The sequence below is a fragment of the Corvus brachyrhynchos genome, unplaced genomic scaffold, assembly GCF_000691975.1.
Source record: "Corvus brachyrhynchos isolate BGI_N302 unplaced genomic scaffold, ASM69197v1 scaffold310, whole genome shotgun sequence".
NCBI classification, from domain to species: domain Eukaryota; kingdom Metazoa; phylum Chordata; class Aves; order Passeriformes; family Corvidae; genus Corvus; species Corvus brachyrhynchos.
In genome coordinates, this window is record NW_008236213.1 from 53,379 (window position 1) to 70,035 (window position 16,657).

At 38.2% G+C, this 16,657-nt stretch overlaps 1 protein-coding gene and 1 long non-coding RNA gene across 7 annotated transcripts in view; one reads left to right on the top strand and one right to left on the bottom strand.

Annotated features, from left to right (window-relative positions):
- LOC108449028 overlaps positions 1 to 16,519 on the top strand; it is a 55,547-nt gene extending 39,028 nt beyond the window's left edge. Inside the window, exon 4 of the long non-coding RNA XR_001865126.1 lies at positions 15,354 to 16,519. This is a non-coding gene — a long non-coding RNA (uncharacterized LOC108449028). The remainder of the gene's footprint in view (positions 1 to 15,353) is intronic.
- The window catches only part of RNF180 (ring finger protein 180), a 65,357-nt gene that overhangs the window by 16,766 nt on the left and 31,934 nt on the right, over positions 1 to 16,657 (bottom strand). For all 6 annotated transcript variants that reach the window (XM_017743740.1, XM_017743761.1, XM_017743752.1 and 3 more), the window contains 2 exons: positions 5,216 to 5,441; positions 516 to 641 (listed from right to left, as the gene is read on the bottom strand). In XM_017743740.1, the coding sequence (XP_017599229.1) occupies positions 516 to 641; positions 5,216 to 5,441 (352 nt within the window). The remainder of the gene's footprint in view (positions 1 to 515; positions 642 to 5,215; positions 5,442 to 16,657) is intronic.

The following is a 16,657-nucleotide window of genomic DNA, read 5'->3' on the forward strand; positions in this document are numbered from 1 at the left end:
TAAGCTTTCTTCATACAAAAAAGAGAAAATTAAACTAAAACGCCCATACCCATTACTCCATTTCATATGTATTAAACAAGCAGTATGGAAATATTTAAAATAATTTATATTATTTGAAACTTTTTATATGACTTCTTTCATAAAAGACTGATTTTTTTTGAGAGGTCTTTATTGACCACACTCAGAACTAGGAACTTTTTTCCTAGAGTAATTTTCTTTATTCCACTATGCAGACAGAAATTTTTCTAAGGAGGAAGGTACATACAATTATCCTGATAATGTGCACAGAATTAAAGATTCAAAAATAAATTAAAATGTACACACACAGTTGTCTTTTTACAGTTTGTAGTTTATCTTTAGATTCAGAGCCCTGTGTATGAATCACCCAGGAGAGTTAAACTCAGCTCTACTTTAAGAATCATCCATTTGCCAATGGCATGTATTTCTCAGAGTCTTATTTCCAAATATTACACTTGAGAATGAATGATATTTAGGAAAAAAATTAAAAATCTTACCTTCAAAAACTCTGAATGCTTTCTTGCAGCTTGGTAGAGGCCATTTAGCAGAACTGGAGTTTTGAAAGCTTTCCTTTAGATTCAAATATTCCATAGGGAAAAAAGATCTGGTAGAGTTATTCAGATCTACAATAATTAAGAGGAAAGAATGCATACATCAATGCTCTAAATAAAGCGATAATTTGCATAAATTTATACAAAATAAAAATGCCATATCTACTGTGTAATCCTTTTTCTGATTATAACATCTAATTTTCTTTTAAAATGACATTTACCCAAGCATTTCCATGTATAGCAAGAGCAAGTCTTAAACATTCTGTTTCTTTGGAAAAAAAATTAGAAAAGCTGATGTCAATTTCTGGCAAAATGATATATTTAAGAAATCAAGCTATTTAACTTATAAAACTATGATGACCTCTATGAATAAAAATTATATCCATAAAAGTGACTGTGGTATGAATTCTCAGTTCATATTGCTTTTTGTTTAACACCCCCACTCAGTAATAGTCAGTAATGCAAAGAAAGGGGAAGAGTCTGAAATTTTTTTGAGATTTTTAAAAATACTTTGGATTAACAGGAACTAAGAAAACATTTGTAGGATGATTCATGACACATTGGAGGAGTTGGCATTATGTACTAATCTCAATAAATCAACATTTTCTCGGGGCATAATTTGGGGAAATACCTTCATGATTGCAACCCAAAAATGCAAAACTGATCTATCCATAGCAGTGCAATGGAAAACAATTTAAAATCAACAATATTTTCCTACCATAGAATTGATCTGCTGATAACAAACAGGGTTGCTAAGCTAGTAGTTAACAGGAAAAACTTCAACCCCTGCCCATGAAACCCCTGCCCAATTCGTGTCTCCAAACCAAGAAGGCTCCAGATAAATACCAACAGCAGCTGCTACCAAATTCTTTCTGCACCTTCAAAAAAGAAAAGACATTCCCGGGTTTTTTGAGAAGGCTTGTGTTTAATTACTTTATGCGGCCCACTTTAATGGTACATACTTTTCTTATAATAAATATTTTATGAAAGGATAAAATCTTTTTCTCTGGCAAATTTAAGAAAGCTAAGCTTTTTGTGAGCAGGATCCAAAAAGAAGAAAAAAATTCCAAATACCTTTGGTTCCAGTAGCTTTTTCTGTGTAAGGGGAAGACAGCAGATTTGAAGTAAAAACTCTATGCTGGTCTTACTCTAAAATTATCCTTTATTTCACCATGTCACAATACAGGTGGAATGAGGCTACACAATACATGAAGAACACAGAAATCTTCAAATCTTCTGTCTCATTATGTGAAAATAGAGCTACTGCACGTATAAACTGCTGTCACTGAAGCAGGAAAGGCCATTTTCTCTCCTAAATGTAAAATGAACAAACTGTGTATTTTTCAGTAGTGTTTTTAAAATTTTTATGGCAAGAGCTTTATATGCTACTGAACGTATTTGGATTAAGTACTATTCAGATTCAGGCTTCTGATGAGACTCTGCTTGCCTCTCACAGCATAGACAGAGAACATTTTAATTTCCTGCTACAGACCATAGAAATCAACACAGTTCTTTCAATTTTATTGTCCAAATTTAAATACTGAAACCTCTTTTCAGAAAAGGGAGTGCTGACAAGTCCTACGGGTTTCTAGAAAGCTGCTTGGCTAGGCTTTCACTGAAAGATCCCCTCAGGCTGGCTGGGTCACCCATCTTTCTGTACGTACATGACCCCTTCCCTGCCATGTGCCTGGACCTCCCTTGCACAACCACTACCCTGAATCTGCATTCCTCCAAAGTGGTGGATTTATTGTACATGAGTGTCAGATCTGGCCCTTCTTGGAAACAACATAAATGAAATTTTGAATGAATGAAAGTGTAGAAGATCATCTTTCCTGGTAAGTGAAGCATTTAAAAGATACTTGGTAATTTGGAAGTTACTTGGTGCAATCAGCTCAAAAGCTGATGTCTCAGGTGTATCCTGGGCACCCTATCATCTGATCAGATGTGAGTTTATCCTGACGGGAGAAGGGCTTCTAAGAAGGCATTTAAGAAAGATGGGAATGCATGGTAAACACCATCAGAGCAACCTATCTGGATTGGAACTCAAGCTTAAGGGATTCTGTAAAAAAGGCCCAGTTGATCAAGGCAACCAGCCAGAGGAAGTACCCTCATGAGTAAAATCTGGCTTTGTAGCTCCCAGTTAAACATTGGTTTTCTCCATAACTGATGGATAATCGACCTGTTAGCCTTTTTTTTTTTTTTAATGTTACATGCATCCTTCTGTTGCAGTTATGTTCAGTCTGCAAAACTGTACAAGCTAAGAAGTGAACTTCTGAATAGATCCTTAATTGTTTTTCTTTTTGATATATCTTTGTAAAATAAATGCACATACACAAATGGAAAGCTGCAGAATGCATCCAAAATAAATTAATGAAGGAAATAAGACATCCCAGCTGCAGCATTAGAGAAGTATGTAAAGAGTACTAGCAACTTTGCTTTGCTGCTTGCACAAACCTATAGTAGCAGTGACTTTATCATAACTTTAAAAAGGCTTAATAAATCTTCTGAGTGAAAAAAAAATTACTATACTTTACATTGCTCTGGCACCATCACTCTTAATGTGCTGATTTTACTAATTTCTCTAAGGATATGGTATCATCATCAATACCACTTGGTTAATTTAAAAGCTGCTCAGTATGTTACACACTGGAAAATTTCAAAATATTTTTCTAAATATAGATAATAAAACAAAGCTAAATTAGCATAGCTATTTTTAAATATATTGCTAAGTCAAGCATATATTGCTATACACTGCACGGCAATATACAAATAGCTGCTGATTTCTCTCATCTGAAGTTGTTAATACTAAATATCTTATACATTGTTATGGTTCTCTATTTATAGTAGACTCTGTTTACATATCTAAGACACCGTATTTCCTCCTTAGTCACATAAATCCTTTTCCTCAAAAAAGCTACACACCTATTTAATATTTTAACAGAGTGGGTGAGGTTGAATGGGATGTCTTGAGAACAACTAGTCCAACCTGCTCAAGCAGGGTTAGCTATGCAGGTGCCCAGAACCAGGTCCAGCTGGGTTTTGATGGGTACTCCACAGCCTCTCTGACCAGCCTGTTTGACCACCCTCCCATGAAAGAAAGTGTTTTCTTGTGTACAGATGGGATCTCATGTGTTTCAGTTTGTGCCCAATGCCTCTTGTGCTTGAAGTGAGCACCACTCAGAAGAATCTGGCTCCTTCTTCTTCACTCCCTCCCACCAGGCATTTTTACACATTGTATGTTAAGTACTTAAAGGCTACAAATAATCCTGGTAGTAATCTCACTTAGATGACTGTAATGTGTTGAAAAGTTTTGCAAATACATTTTAGGAAGCATCTTTATTCTCCCTTTGTGCTCTACCAGTAGTATTTTTCTCCAGCAAATCTGCTAAATAGCTTTTTAAAAATTTAAATAGCCCTAGAAAAAGCTAACTCTCTATCAGTGAAACACACTTCATCGGTATATCAAATTGAAGGGAGCATCAAACATTAGGGAAATGAAATGAGAACAGCTTGAAATCTCTATACACCAGACAGGCAGGTGGTTGAGAGTGCTCAGGCTGCAGCTTTCCATCCATTTCCTCTGCTGCAGTGCAGTCAATGCAGGGATAGCCAGTCTCTATCCCTGACCACCAGCAGCTGCTCAGTGAATCATCCTGGGGCAATAGGTTGGTGTGAAAAATGCCTCCTTCCCACTCAAATCAGTTCTTATTTACCCCAGTCAGTTCCTCAAACTGACCCGCCATCAAATCATACAAAGTTATGCCTGTACAAAGGCAGAGTCTGTGCACAACCAGAAACAGAAGGTGGGCAGCTCTGCTGATCAATGTGAAATCCTACTTCAGTCTGCATCCCTAACCTGTCATCACAGCACTTACAATAGCTTAAAGAGGATCACTGCAAGATCTCTGTAGCATCTAAAATGAAACAAACACTTCTGCATGGCTGAGTCATTCCATTACTTTGTGATCTGTCTATGCACAGTTTTAAGTGCTGTAAATGACCTAACTCCAGATGCCACAGTGCAGTTTTATCAATGGTACTTGAATCGACCATATAAGCTTTGGACATAAAAGACTGACTCATGCTGTTCCAGATATTCTATCTGCAGGACTACTTACCCTCTTCTATTTCTATACCCAATATGACATCAAACACCCCCTACCCACCATATTTTCCTACTGTTAAGGTTAAGGAACACTAGAAATGAGGGTATAAGAGGCCAGGATGGGAGATTTAAGAAAATTACCAAGAGTTCTGCCAGCCTTTATTTTCACTTGTGTCCAAATTTAATGTCATAAATGAAAAGAGCATTTTTTTGGTGTGCCATTAAGCTAGCAATTTTAAAAACATTTTCCCAGTACGATAGTTTGAAAAATGTTTATTATGTTTGGAGCCTGTTATTATTTAGGAAGAAGAAACCAAAGAAATAAAAAATATCAGAATCTCACTTCTAAAATAAAAAGTTTAGAAGTACAGTGCCTGAATAACTTTTTGACACTGAAGAGAGCCTGCATGGAATGGTCCTAGGAGGAGTTACATGGAAAGAAAACCTTGCAGTGGATTAACATTACCAGAATTTGCTCTGCATGCATACAGGAAGGAAAATTACCAGTATTTTTCTATGTGTAAAAAACTTTCATTTTTACCTGTTTGGAAAAATACTCTGGCAATTGTACTGCGACACAGTGGACATGGAGTGCTGGTTGGATTGTCTTTGGCAAGCATCCTTAAGCAAGGTTCACAAAAGATATGGTGGCATGGATAGCACATGTAAGGATTGAAATAAACATCCAGACACACAGCACAGAGATAGCTTTCTTTATCTCCTCTGAGTCCATGTTCATCATCTGTCTGCAGGTTATCATTTGCAGGCTGCAAGAAGAAAAAGAGAACATATTTTCACATTCAGGTCATAACTGGTTTTGATAAAGCAATTGTTCAGAAGGTCACTTTAAGTAGTGCTTAAGAAGATGGTACACACCGGTGATACTCTTAAATTTAATACAGGTTACTTTTAACAAGATGATGAAACATACAACAGGAATGTCAGAAAAAGTTCTCTGTGGGAAAGAAGAAAAATCACAAGACAGTAAAAAAAGGAAGTCATAAAACCAAAAAGGCTGAGTACAACTGTATTATCATCAGATTTCTTCTTTTAAAATGAATTTCAACAATTTATATGTAGCTGCATTACAAAAATCGTGGAAACACAGAATGGTTTGGGTTAAACGGGACCTTAAAGATCATCTAGTTCCTACCCTCCTGCCATGTGCAGGACACCTTTCACTAGACCAGGCTGATCAGAGCTCCATCCAACCTGGCCTTGAATACTTCCTATAATGGTGCATCCACAGCTTCTCTGGGCAACCTGTTCCAGTGCCTCACCATCCTCACAGTGAAGTATTTTTCCCTAATAACTGATCTAAACTTATCTTCTTGATGTTTGAAGTCATTCCCCCTTTACATGCCCTTGTAAATAGCCTCTCTCCATCTTTCTTGTAGCCCTTTCAAGTACTGGAAGACTACAATTAGGTCACCCTTAAGCCTTCTCTTTTCCAGTTTGTACAAACCAAATTCTCAGTCTTTCCTTGTTAGAGAGGTGCTCCATCCCTCTGATTATTTTTCTGGCTTGTCTGAACCTGCTCTAATAGGTCCATGTCCTTCCTGTGCTGGGACCCCAGAGTTGGATGCAGCACTGCAGGTGAGGTCTCAGCAGAGCAGAGCAGAGGGGCAGAATCCCCTCCCTGGCCCTGCTGGCCGCGCTGCTTTGGATGCAGCCCAGGACACGTTTGGCTCTCTGGGCTGTGAGTGCCCATGGCTGAGTCACGTCCATCCTCTCACCCACCAGCACCCCCAAATCCTTCTCTCAGGGCTGCTCTTGATCCCTTCATGCTTCAGCCTGTACTGATATCAGGGCTTGCTCCAACCAGGTGTAGTGTATTTCACTTGGTCTTATTAAACCTCATGAGATTCCTGTATACCCACTTTTTGAGCTTGTCCACATCCCTCTGGATAGCATCCCATCCTTCAGGTGTGAAAATACCTTTACTTTGTCAAGAAAGGCAAAACAAAATAAAAATCTCTAAAAATAAAACTGTGGATTTTTCTGCTTTTGAACAGTAATTTGTGAAGGCCATGTTCCAAAAAGAATGAGTTCGAAACAAGCTGCAACTTTATTACTACAAAGCACAATATAAACATTAGAGTAGAAAGCCTAGGAACTTCTAACATCTTTGGTGACTGCTTGCTTTGGTCAGCACATATGCTTCAAATTTACTTGCACTCATATATTTGTAGGAAGACATAGTTGGACTTCACAAATGGTGCATATCCCATATGAATGTAACAACTTGTGTATATTGCCATGTTCCTGCTTTGCTCTTGTAAGATGACTAAACCTTTCCAAGTAATCTGAAAAATCTGGTATTAATAGCACCCAGGGTTTTTGACTGTCGTGATTAACGAATGGTACTCCTCAATTTAGTGCTCCCACTGAGACTCTCCAAAACATGTGCCACTCACTTGCTCCCCCTCCCCTCTGCAGAGGGTTGGAGAGGAGAATTGGAAGCACAAAAGGTAAAGATCACAGGCTGAGATAAGAACAATTTACTGGGAACGGCAATGAGATGAGAAAATTAACAGTAACAGCAACAACACTAATGGCAGAAAGTATAAGAAAAAACCCCATTATTGCTCACTGTGGAAACTCCTGAGAATAGATAATACCCCACTGCCCCCTCTGGCTCAGAACTGGCACCATGCTTACTCAACTGGAAGGAAGCCCTTCTCTCCCTTCCCCTGACCCCAGCAATGACCTGAGGTAGAATAGAACAATCTTCCAGGTCCTAGCCATGTTCCCTCCTGGCTGCTGCAAAAGTTAACACTATCCTGATTAGAATGAGGATATTGGCTTAAAGAAAAAAAAAATTATCTTTATGGGAACTGGTCAGGAGAAATTTACCATGCTCTACCACCTCTATCCATCTTCTTTGTTTCTGGTTTTCTCTCTCACAGCTCACAGAACCCATTACAGTCCAATATCCAAGAGACCCACCAGGAAAAACAAAGACAGAAGCATATCAGACACTGCTGAGTGTCAAAACTCTTCTCTCATGCCCCTTATTTTTGCAGTGGCTGAGCCAGCGGCAGTGGAGGCCAAGGGGCCAAAGAGCTCCGGAGCAGGAGAGGCCCGTTGGTGGGCCAGCTCAATAGTTTAACATCACCCCCAGGCTCAGAGTGGGAAAGAAAGCCTCCCCCATCAGGCTTTGTGGTTCTATGCAGATTTGGTCTGTGTGGTTGGCTGGTTGACCATACACACCTTTTACCTCTTAAAAGGTTGTAATGCAGTAAGTTCTCCACTCCAGGTTCCCCCCATTGGCCCTTGCCCCTCGCCACTCCCCCAGAGCTTCCCCATTGGCTCCCATTCCCTAGCCCACCTTTGTAGTGCCCTCATGCCCTCATATCACTAATCCCTGATGCTTGCCCTGCTCCTGCATAAAACCCTGGACCCTGCATTGTTCTGGGCTCTTTGTCACTGGATCCCTTCACAGTGTGGCTGCTGTGAACCTCTGTCTGTGGGACTCTATACAAGGAACCCCTCCTGACTCTTTGCCTCTGGTAACGCATGAGCTATCCAGCCTGAGTGTGTGTGCTTTCATGCCTCTATTGGCACAGGTGTGAAAGTTAGCCTGCTGGCGTGCTACATGGCACTGCTGGAGCAATCCCTTCCCAGGAATGCTTTTGGGAAAACATGGTGACCTCTCCACCGACCACTGCACCGCGTTACCTTACTCTAAACTCCCAATACTTGCGTCTCCTGTCCAGCTGGGGTGGGAAGGGATAGAGAAGCTTTGGTGGGTGCCCGGAGTCCATACAGGGTCAACCCACAACACTACATATTACAGAGGCCACTTCTGACACTCATAGGCCATCACAGACCACTACTGCCTGACACTGGTACTAAAAGTTAATGACAATTGTTAATATTGGTAATATTGTGGTTACTGTAGATATGGGAATCTCTAGGTGTTTCAGAGAAGATTACATTTATGGCTTACTGGTTTGGATTTCTGTGTCTGTCATTACTCCCAAAGAGTATCTCTCTCTGTGGGAGATACTGAACTCTGCAAATAGTGATTAAGTCCTTAACAGTATGGCTACTGTGAAATGCACTAAAAACACAGAGCATAAGTATTTAGCCAGGATTTATCAGTTCTGGATAAACACTTGTCCTTTCATTCTGTGTCAGCCTTTGCATTGCACTTTCCAGGATATTACGTGCCAAGAGGGCTTGTAAATTCTGACCTGCTGTGCCAAAAATGCACGGAGATAGTTTGGGTTTAGCACTGTGTCCAAATGCAAGCTCTTGTACAACCATGAATGTCAGTAACTGTGTGTCTCTAACCTTAGAACTTACCACTCCAGCTTGATTTTCTCCACTTGACAGGGTCCCAGAAAACTTCAGTGTGTACGGAAATTTACTACAGAGGCAAGTAGGTTGTACTGATAAGCAGGCAGCATAGATCTGGCTGGACTAACATCCACAGAAGCTAGTCACAGACAGCAACAGCTTGGGACCATTACTTCCAGCTCCATGCTGTAGGAAATGCTGTTAGAGCAACGTTAAATACTAGAGTATTACAGCTCTCAGTAAAACTGTTTAACTCAGACTGTCTCTGCACTTACAGCAGAGAAAACTCTCACCAGAACAGAATGGCAAAGGGTAACAGAATTGATTACAGCTAAGTAATTTTAGAATGAAGGAAGCTTCATAATACCATTTCTTTGTAAAAAAAGTGGAAAATAATTTGGCGGAGAAAGTGAGGAAAGTAATCTCAGGTAATTACAGGACAGATGACTTCAGCAGAAATTAGGAAACACTAATACATTGTGAAAATAACAGTCCCCTCCAACCCCGCCACATGAGCTTGCCAGTGCTGGGTTAGTGTTTGCACTTGATGATCTTAAAGGTCTTTTCCAACCTAAATGACTCTCTGATTCTATGTAAGGTCAAAATCATAATTAAAATCTAGCACAAAACCAAAATATGCGGAAGAGCAAGCTCTTGCTGGCTGGTTTTGAAGAGCACTGTTTGGAAAGAAAATGGGTACAGAGGAGCTGACAACAACATAAATGTCTTACATAAAGCAATTAAGTAAATAAGAGAGCTAGAGGCAAAACGGCTGAGGACTCAAGGGTAATGGTTGGTTCTGAGACAGGTTTGTAATCATGGTAAGATGAACAGACAGGGGTATCTCAGAACCAATTGCAATTAGAAAGATCAAAACTATTCTAATGTGCAAACAGTATCTAGTTAAGAGTAATTTTCTTAGTGGAAGAGATGTCTTTTCCACGCCTTTGTGACCCTTTTCAAAAGACCTATGTAGGCACATGGCATTATTCAGTACTGCAAAGCTAAAACCAGAGGAACTTTTTTATGCAAGAAGATAATGCACAATAATTTAAACAACAATTATTTTTTGGTTTGCAATTATGTGGTGCCTATGCATTACTAGAGTCACGGCTTTAGTGTATGAGAACTTTACAAGCATAAACCAGAATGGTTTTCTTACAGGATTATAGTACAAACAAAATTGAGAAAGGACATGTAAACATCAAGGACAGTAAAAGATTGCCAAATAATAACATAAAAACCTTGAAAGCAAAACTATTCCTCCTAAGAAATGAAGGAAAGGTAAGAGCCTTTCATCTTCGCACGTCGATTGGGAACTGCTAATATGGATTTGAAAGTAACCCCTGATATTTCACTGGTTGGATATCTGAAGGACATTAACAAAAGAAAAGAGAGGAACAGTGGATCAACTTCTGCTTGAGAAGCCTCCAAAACATGTTAAGTAACATGGAGTCTAACACAGCGGTGGTTGAGAAGTGGCATGAGGGCATTAAATACAGATATTGGAGCTTGTGAGAACTCACTGCTACTGGACTGCAATGAAGTATTTGATTGAGTTCCACATTCAGAAAGAACACATGCACCACTGAGTAACGTTATATTTAATGTATGATTTATCTGTAATAATGTGAAAGACCTAGACCTAGCGGTTATAGACACTTACAAGAAAAGATTTTTTAAGAATGCTATCAGTAAAAGGAAGTTCAGAGTAAAACCTGGAAGTATGATCAGAACAGTGGTAAAATCAAATAAAGCACATAGGACATTTGACAAAGATGCCCCATTATGAATAAAAAAAACTTGCAAAACCCTTCATTTTAAACTGACCTATTCAGAATGCTTTGTAAGCTCAAAAATGTCCACAGCTGAAAGGAATGATGACTGAGGAAAAATCAGTTTTATATTTCATATGGTTATCCTGCAAAGAAAACTGCCTCTAGAATGATTTGCAACTCTAAACCAAACTTTTTATTCTTCAGTTATAATGCAGAATCAGAATCATACACCTCAGGTCTGAAAAAGTAAGAAAGCATGAGTATCGATACTGTTTTGTACAAAAACAGAACAAAAAGAAATAAATGCTTCTTTGTTGCTGCTGGACAAAAATATTAGTAGGTTTAGTCTGGTTTCCAACAAGAAAGTAGCTTATAGGAGTGCCATGTCTATCCATACATCAGATTGTCCCACAAGAGCTTTTGAGCCTCTCAGTCAATTGCAAAAAAACCTGGCACAAGGGTTATGACATCAGGTACATTGCTTCCAGAAAATATCTTAAAATTGATAGGTATATTGAGTACAGGGACTGAAATGACTGTCATTGTTATAGGGAAGTCTTTAAGTGCTCTGTTGCTTCAAACAGAATTTATCTAGCCTTATTTCTGTAAATAAATTAGTGATTTTTAATGGAATTTCAAAAGCAAACTCAGAAAAAAAAATCCAATATAAAAATGCAGAAAAACCCTACCAAAAATTTTTGCTAGCTATACTAGCAGAAGTTCTTCCAAATTCGGCCATAAGGTATGCCAGGGTTTGTATGCCTTTGAACACCATTTCAGTTTACTGGTATAATGAATACAAAAGGACGTATTTTGAGGTGTTTGGCAAAACTAAGGTTGAAACATATAAATCATAATAGGGTAGAGATATCAATGCCCATGGCTTAAACATCTTTACAAATCAATAATTGAGTCTAAACTCCCTCCACTCTAAATTTCTCCCCATACAACATTTCAGAAAAACCCAAAGGCAAGTCAAAAACTTCAAAGCAGAGCCAAGCAGCTGAGGCAGCTCTGTGGAGCTATCTATTGCCATGTCCTCTATTCAAAATCACAGAACCACAGGATGGGTCAGGTTGGGAGAGACCACAGTGGTTCTTTTCTATCAACCTCCCTTCCCCAGCAGGGTCATTCCAGAGCACATGGCACAGGACTGTGTCCAGACAGTTCTTGAGTATCTCCAGTGAGGGAGACTCTATCAACTCTCTGGGCAACCTGTTCCAGTGCACAGTTATCTACAAAGTACAGAAGTTCTTCCTCATGTTCAGGTGGAACTTCCTGTGCATTAGTTTCTGCCCATTGCCTCTTGTCCTATTGTTCAGCACCTCCAAGAAGAGCCTGGATCCATCCTATTGACACCCACCTGTCAGACACCTGTGTACATTGATAAGGTGCCCCCTCAGTCATCTCTTCGAGGCTGAGCAGGACCAGTTCCTCAGCCTTTCTGTGTAAAAGAGATGCTCCAGCTCTTTAATCATCTCTCTAACCCTCCACTGGACCCACTCCAGGAGCTCCATGTCTCTCATCCTGAGAAGCCCAGAACGTGACACAGCACTCCAGGTGAGGCCTCACCAGGGCTGAGTACAGGGGCAGGATCACCTTCCTCCACCTGCTGGCAATGCTCTTCCTAATGCACCCAGGGTAGCCTTCTTGGGCAGTGCTAGCTCATTCAGACTCACTCTTCTGCATTTGGGGTTGGTAAAGTGCTCTAGGGGAAACAACCAAAAGACTTTTTTTTCATTATTTTTCTAGAGAAATTTCTTTTTAGAGCTAAGAAGCTAACAGTGGTATTTATTTGGATGTTGGGTTGCTTTGGTTATATATTTTTTTTTCATTCAGCTTCATTTAGAAGTTGCCTTAGGCATTGGAATTGTTCATCAAGCACAAATACAGGTTGGATGGAGCTCTGAGTGACCCAGTCTACTGAGTGGCATCCCTGTCCATGGAAAAGGGTTGGAACTAGATGATCTTTAAGGTCCCTTCCAACCCAAAGCATTCTATGATCTTGTGTGATTAAGTGCATTGTAGACCAAGGCTTCAAAGGCAACTACTGATAGGACACATATACTAGAGTGTCTTAAAAAAGAAAAAGAGTATAAAAGGCCTGAGACACAACAAGTTAACCAACTTCTTTCAATGAAATATTTTTACTTTGTCAGGAGATAAAGGCTTATTCGGTGAAGAAGTGGGGAAAAAAAAAACCTCAGAAAAAACAAACAAGGGGAAGAAATGATCTAATATATTTTCTTTTTATTCCTGTACATACCTCACAGAAAAAGAGAAACAACTATTCTAATTTATTGCTGATTCATATTGTTTTAATCAAGTTAAAACAGGCCAGACAGAATTGTTTCTTGTGCTAGATATTGTACATGGGTATTATGCACTTATCCCCTTTCTTTCCAAGCATCTTATATAATATACTTCAGTTTCTTATCATGATGGATTTGAAATTATTTAAGCATTTTTTGTTATGCAGTCTGTTTAATCTCTGCAGTTCCTTCTATTGAGTAAATGAGCCTTTAGGCTTTTGAAATATACATCTAAACCAGCAGCTCTACATATTATTACCCTTTTGGAAATTTCTCTTGGAAGAATCATATTTATTGTTAAGGAACACCTGTAAACACAGCTTTTATGAAAATATCTTGAAGATCCCTGCAACTACTTCATAGACTTACAACAAAGTTTTATTCCTATTAAAATAATTCAATTATAAAGATGAATTGAGAGATAGGCCACTGGAAAAAATATTACTCAAAGTTCTTGTACCACAATCATCTAAACACTTTAATATTTATAATCATCCTTAACTAGTATATAAGAAATTAGTAGCATGTTACAAGCTTATCTTCATTTTTATTTTGCATTTCATACAACACGTACACAGTTTATACAGGCATTTAAGAAGACGATGTAAGCATTATAGCTAAGTGGCAGATGAAGATTTCCACCAAAAATAAAGATCCAGGCACAGCTATTAGTGTGACTAGATCTAAGAATAAAGCAAATATGAACAATTATTCATCTTTATTGTAACCGCTATTTCAAACAAAGAGAAGGAAAATTCATTCAGGCCCAGAGGCCTGCAGAAACTTCTCTGAATTTCCTAGAGCCCTGGTATGATGTCTCAATGATAGACAAAAGGATCTGTTGTAACAACTTCTTCATTTTTTTACAGAAGTTGTAGGGAAGAAAAGGCAATTATTCTTCCTCCTTATGGTACTATAGACCTCCTTTGCATTTTGGAAACTGAAAGGATGCAGAATTGGCACTATCATGAGTGCTAAACATTCTACTCAGTTTTACAAACATATTTGAACTGGAAGGTCAAATTAGAGTCCTAAAGAAGTAAATGAACTGCCAGAACAATTGTTTTTTGTTAGTTAGAGCAAAACAGTTGCTATCTACACCTGAAGTCCTCCTCTCCAGTACACTGAGAGTACAACTCCTCTCTAGTACAAACTTGTAGTTGTTCTTGTTCCTGGTAAAAAGATGAAGTCCTGTCAATTTACATACACAGTGGGCTGGATAATCAATAAAATATTTTGGCTTAAATATTAATTTTATACCTGCAAAAACAGCATTTTTTTAAAATTTTAGCAAAAAGATTTGCAGCACTGAAATAACAGACAAGTGCATATTTCTAAATACTTTTTCTAGGATTTGTGTGAATGTATACACTATTACTTTTAGGGAAAACGCTCATAACGGTATGTCTGTAAAAGAATGTCTTGAACAGTGCTGCTACATTTTGGCAGCTTTGCGTAAGTATAGTATAGGAAAGAATGCAACTGAAATGCTTCTTGTCATTCCGTATAAATTTAAGGCAAATTACAGTGATGCATGACACAATCTGAGGTAGCAGCATACAACAGACCCTTAGTGAAGAATACCTACTCTTATCATTAACACAGGTCTCTTCCCCAGCACTATACAGCAGAAAGTGGAGGAGACAACATGGAAGAGTGTTGGTCAGATGTGGAGGTTTGCTACTTTTCTGAACAGCATTTATAAATTGTTTATACTCAGTGGGTCTCCACTTGTGGAACACTGCTTTCCAAAACAGTAAGATCAATGTACAGATTTTAAGTTTCCTACCAGTCTCAATGCTCCTGGCATTTCCCAACTTCAAGGTAAAGTTCTTTCTACTCATAAAGTCTACAGTAACTACAAAGATTTGTCTGCTAGCAATGAGCAAAAAATCAACAAAATGAGAGTTACACTGAGTTTTTGGCTGCTAGATACAGTTACAGAAGACTTCTTACTGTTTTGGACGGAAAGATGAGTTTGCTGAACTGAACTCTCAGAACAGGCTTTTTCAAAAATATCTTCAAATAATTTTTACACAAATTCCTCACTATTACTATGTAGCCATGACCATCCTTTCAGTCATCAGCTGTGGTGGTTACATGATCACTCAAATTTTATGAATACAGTAATAACATGTTTCCAACACAAGCTGGGGTAGAAGTGAGAAAATTCTTGCCTTTTATTCATCAATAGAAGATAATTTAGTTAGGATTCATAACAACTATAACCAAAGGAGGTATTTAACCCAGATAAACTAACTCTGCTTTTATCTTTATTCAACAGGATGTGCATTATGGTACGACCAACTCTGATCCTTCATCTGGACACCTGTGGCATGTGACATCCTTCTGTATGGGCTGCGTGCCCACTGTGGGCCTTAGATTGAGCCTACTATTCACCCCAAAATCAAGAGTTATGAATCTGCAAGTATCCTCTGTTTCCACAAGTGAGGTATAGTTCATAAGATACCGCATAAAAAGAAAGATTCACCTAGTGAGATGAATCGCTTTAAAATAAGTTGTCCTAAAATTAGGAACCTAAAGCTATATTTAGACAATTAAAGGACTGTTCCAGTTTTCAAAAGTTTCCTTATCTGGCTGGAGCAACTGGGTGATCATCTTGCTTAGAACAATCAGGCCACCTATTTAAAGTGGGTTGACTAAGTTTATTAAAACCAGTTTAAATATTGATTACTGAAATCGATTCCATCACTAAACAGTGCTTGGAGTACAGCATTCAATTGCTCTGAAGGAAAATTAAGACAAGCAAAGGGTTTCAAAAAAGAGTATCTCTGAGAAACTTAGGTGAAGGTAATTAGATTGCATCACTGTTGCTTAATTCTTTATACCTACTAAAATGACTATGGAATAATCCTAGCTTCATCACAATCAAATGTTTTAATTCACTTCTTATGCAGTTTGGAATGACTTGAAAAATTCACATACAGTTTTTCCTTAAAATGCAAACACACACATCACCAAAATACACAGGTATCTGTTTCTACTTAAAAAAATAAATCAGGAAAATTACGTTAGATTTTCCATTACTACAAACTTACTGGAAGTACAAATCTGTTTGATTTTCTACAGAAGCTACACTGCTTTTCTGGAGATTTTCTCAAAGTTGTAAATGACATTTTTAAAAGTAAAAAATTATTTAAGGTTAAGACTCTAAGTGCCATCAACAAACAGATCTTTATCTCCATTTTGATAACGTAATTATCTGACTCAGTAAAACTTGCAGTTTGTAATCCATCTGTAGTAGACATTGCAATGCAAAATTATAACAATAAACAACCAAAATACAAAAGTGTTTCAGGTGTCCTCATGCAGCAACAGAAAAAAGAAAAGTCCCTTTTGTTCTTCTTTTTGTGTAACCCTTGGAAACTGATACTGAAACTTGATCCTGTGCTGTTGAGAAAAATAATCCAGGTGGACCTGCAGTAACAAAATGCAGCACAAATGTTGTGTATATTGTTTTTTCTGACAAATAATATATAGATGCTCAGTTTGATTAATCCTTCTCTCCTCAATTCTACATCTTTATGATACTTTATCAGAAAATTTATCAGAAATATTATTATAAAC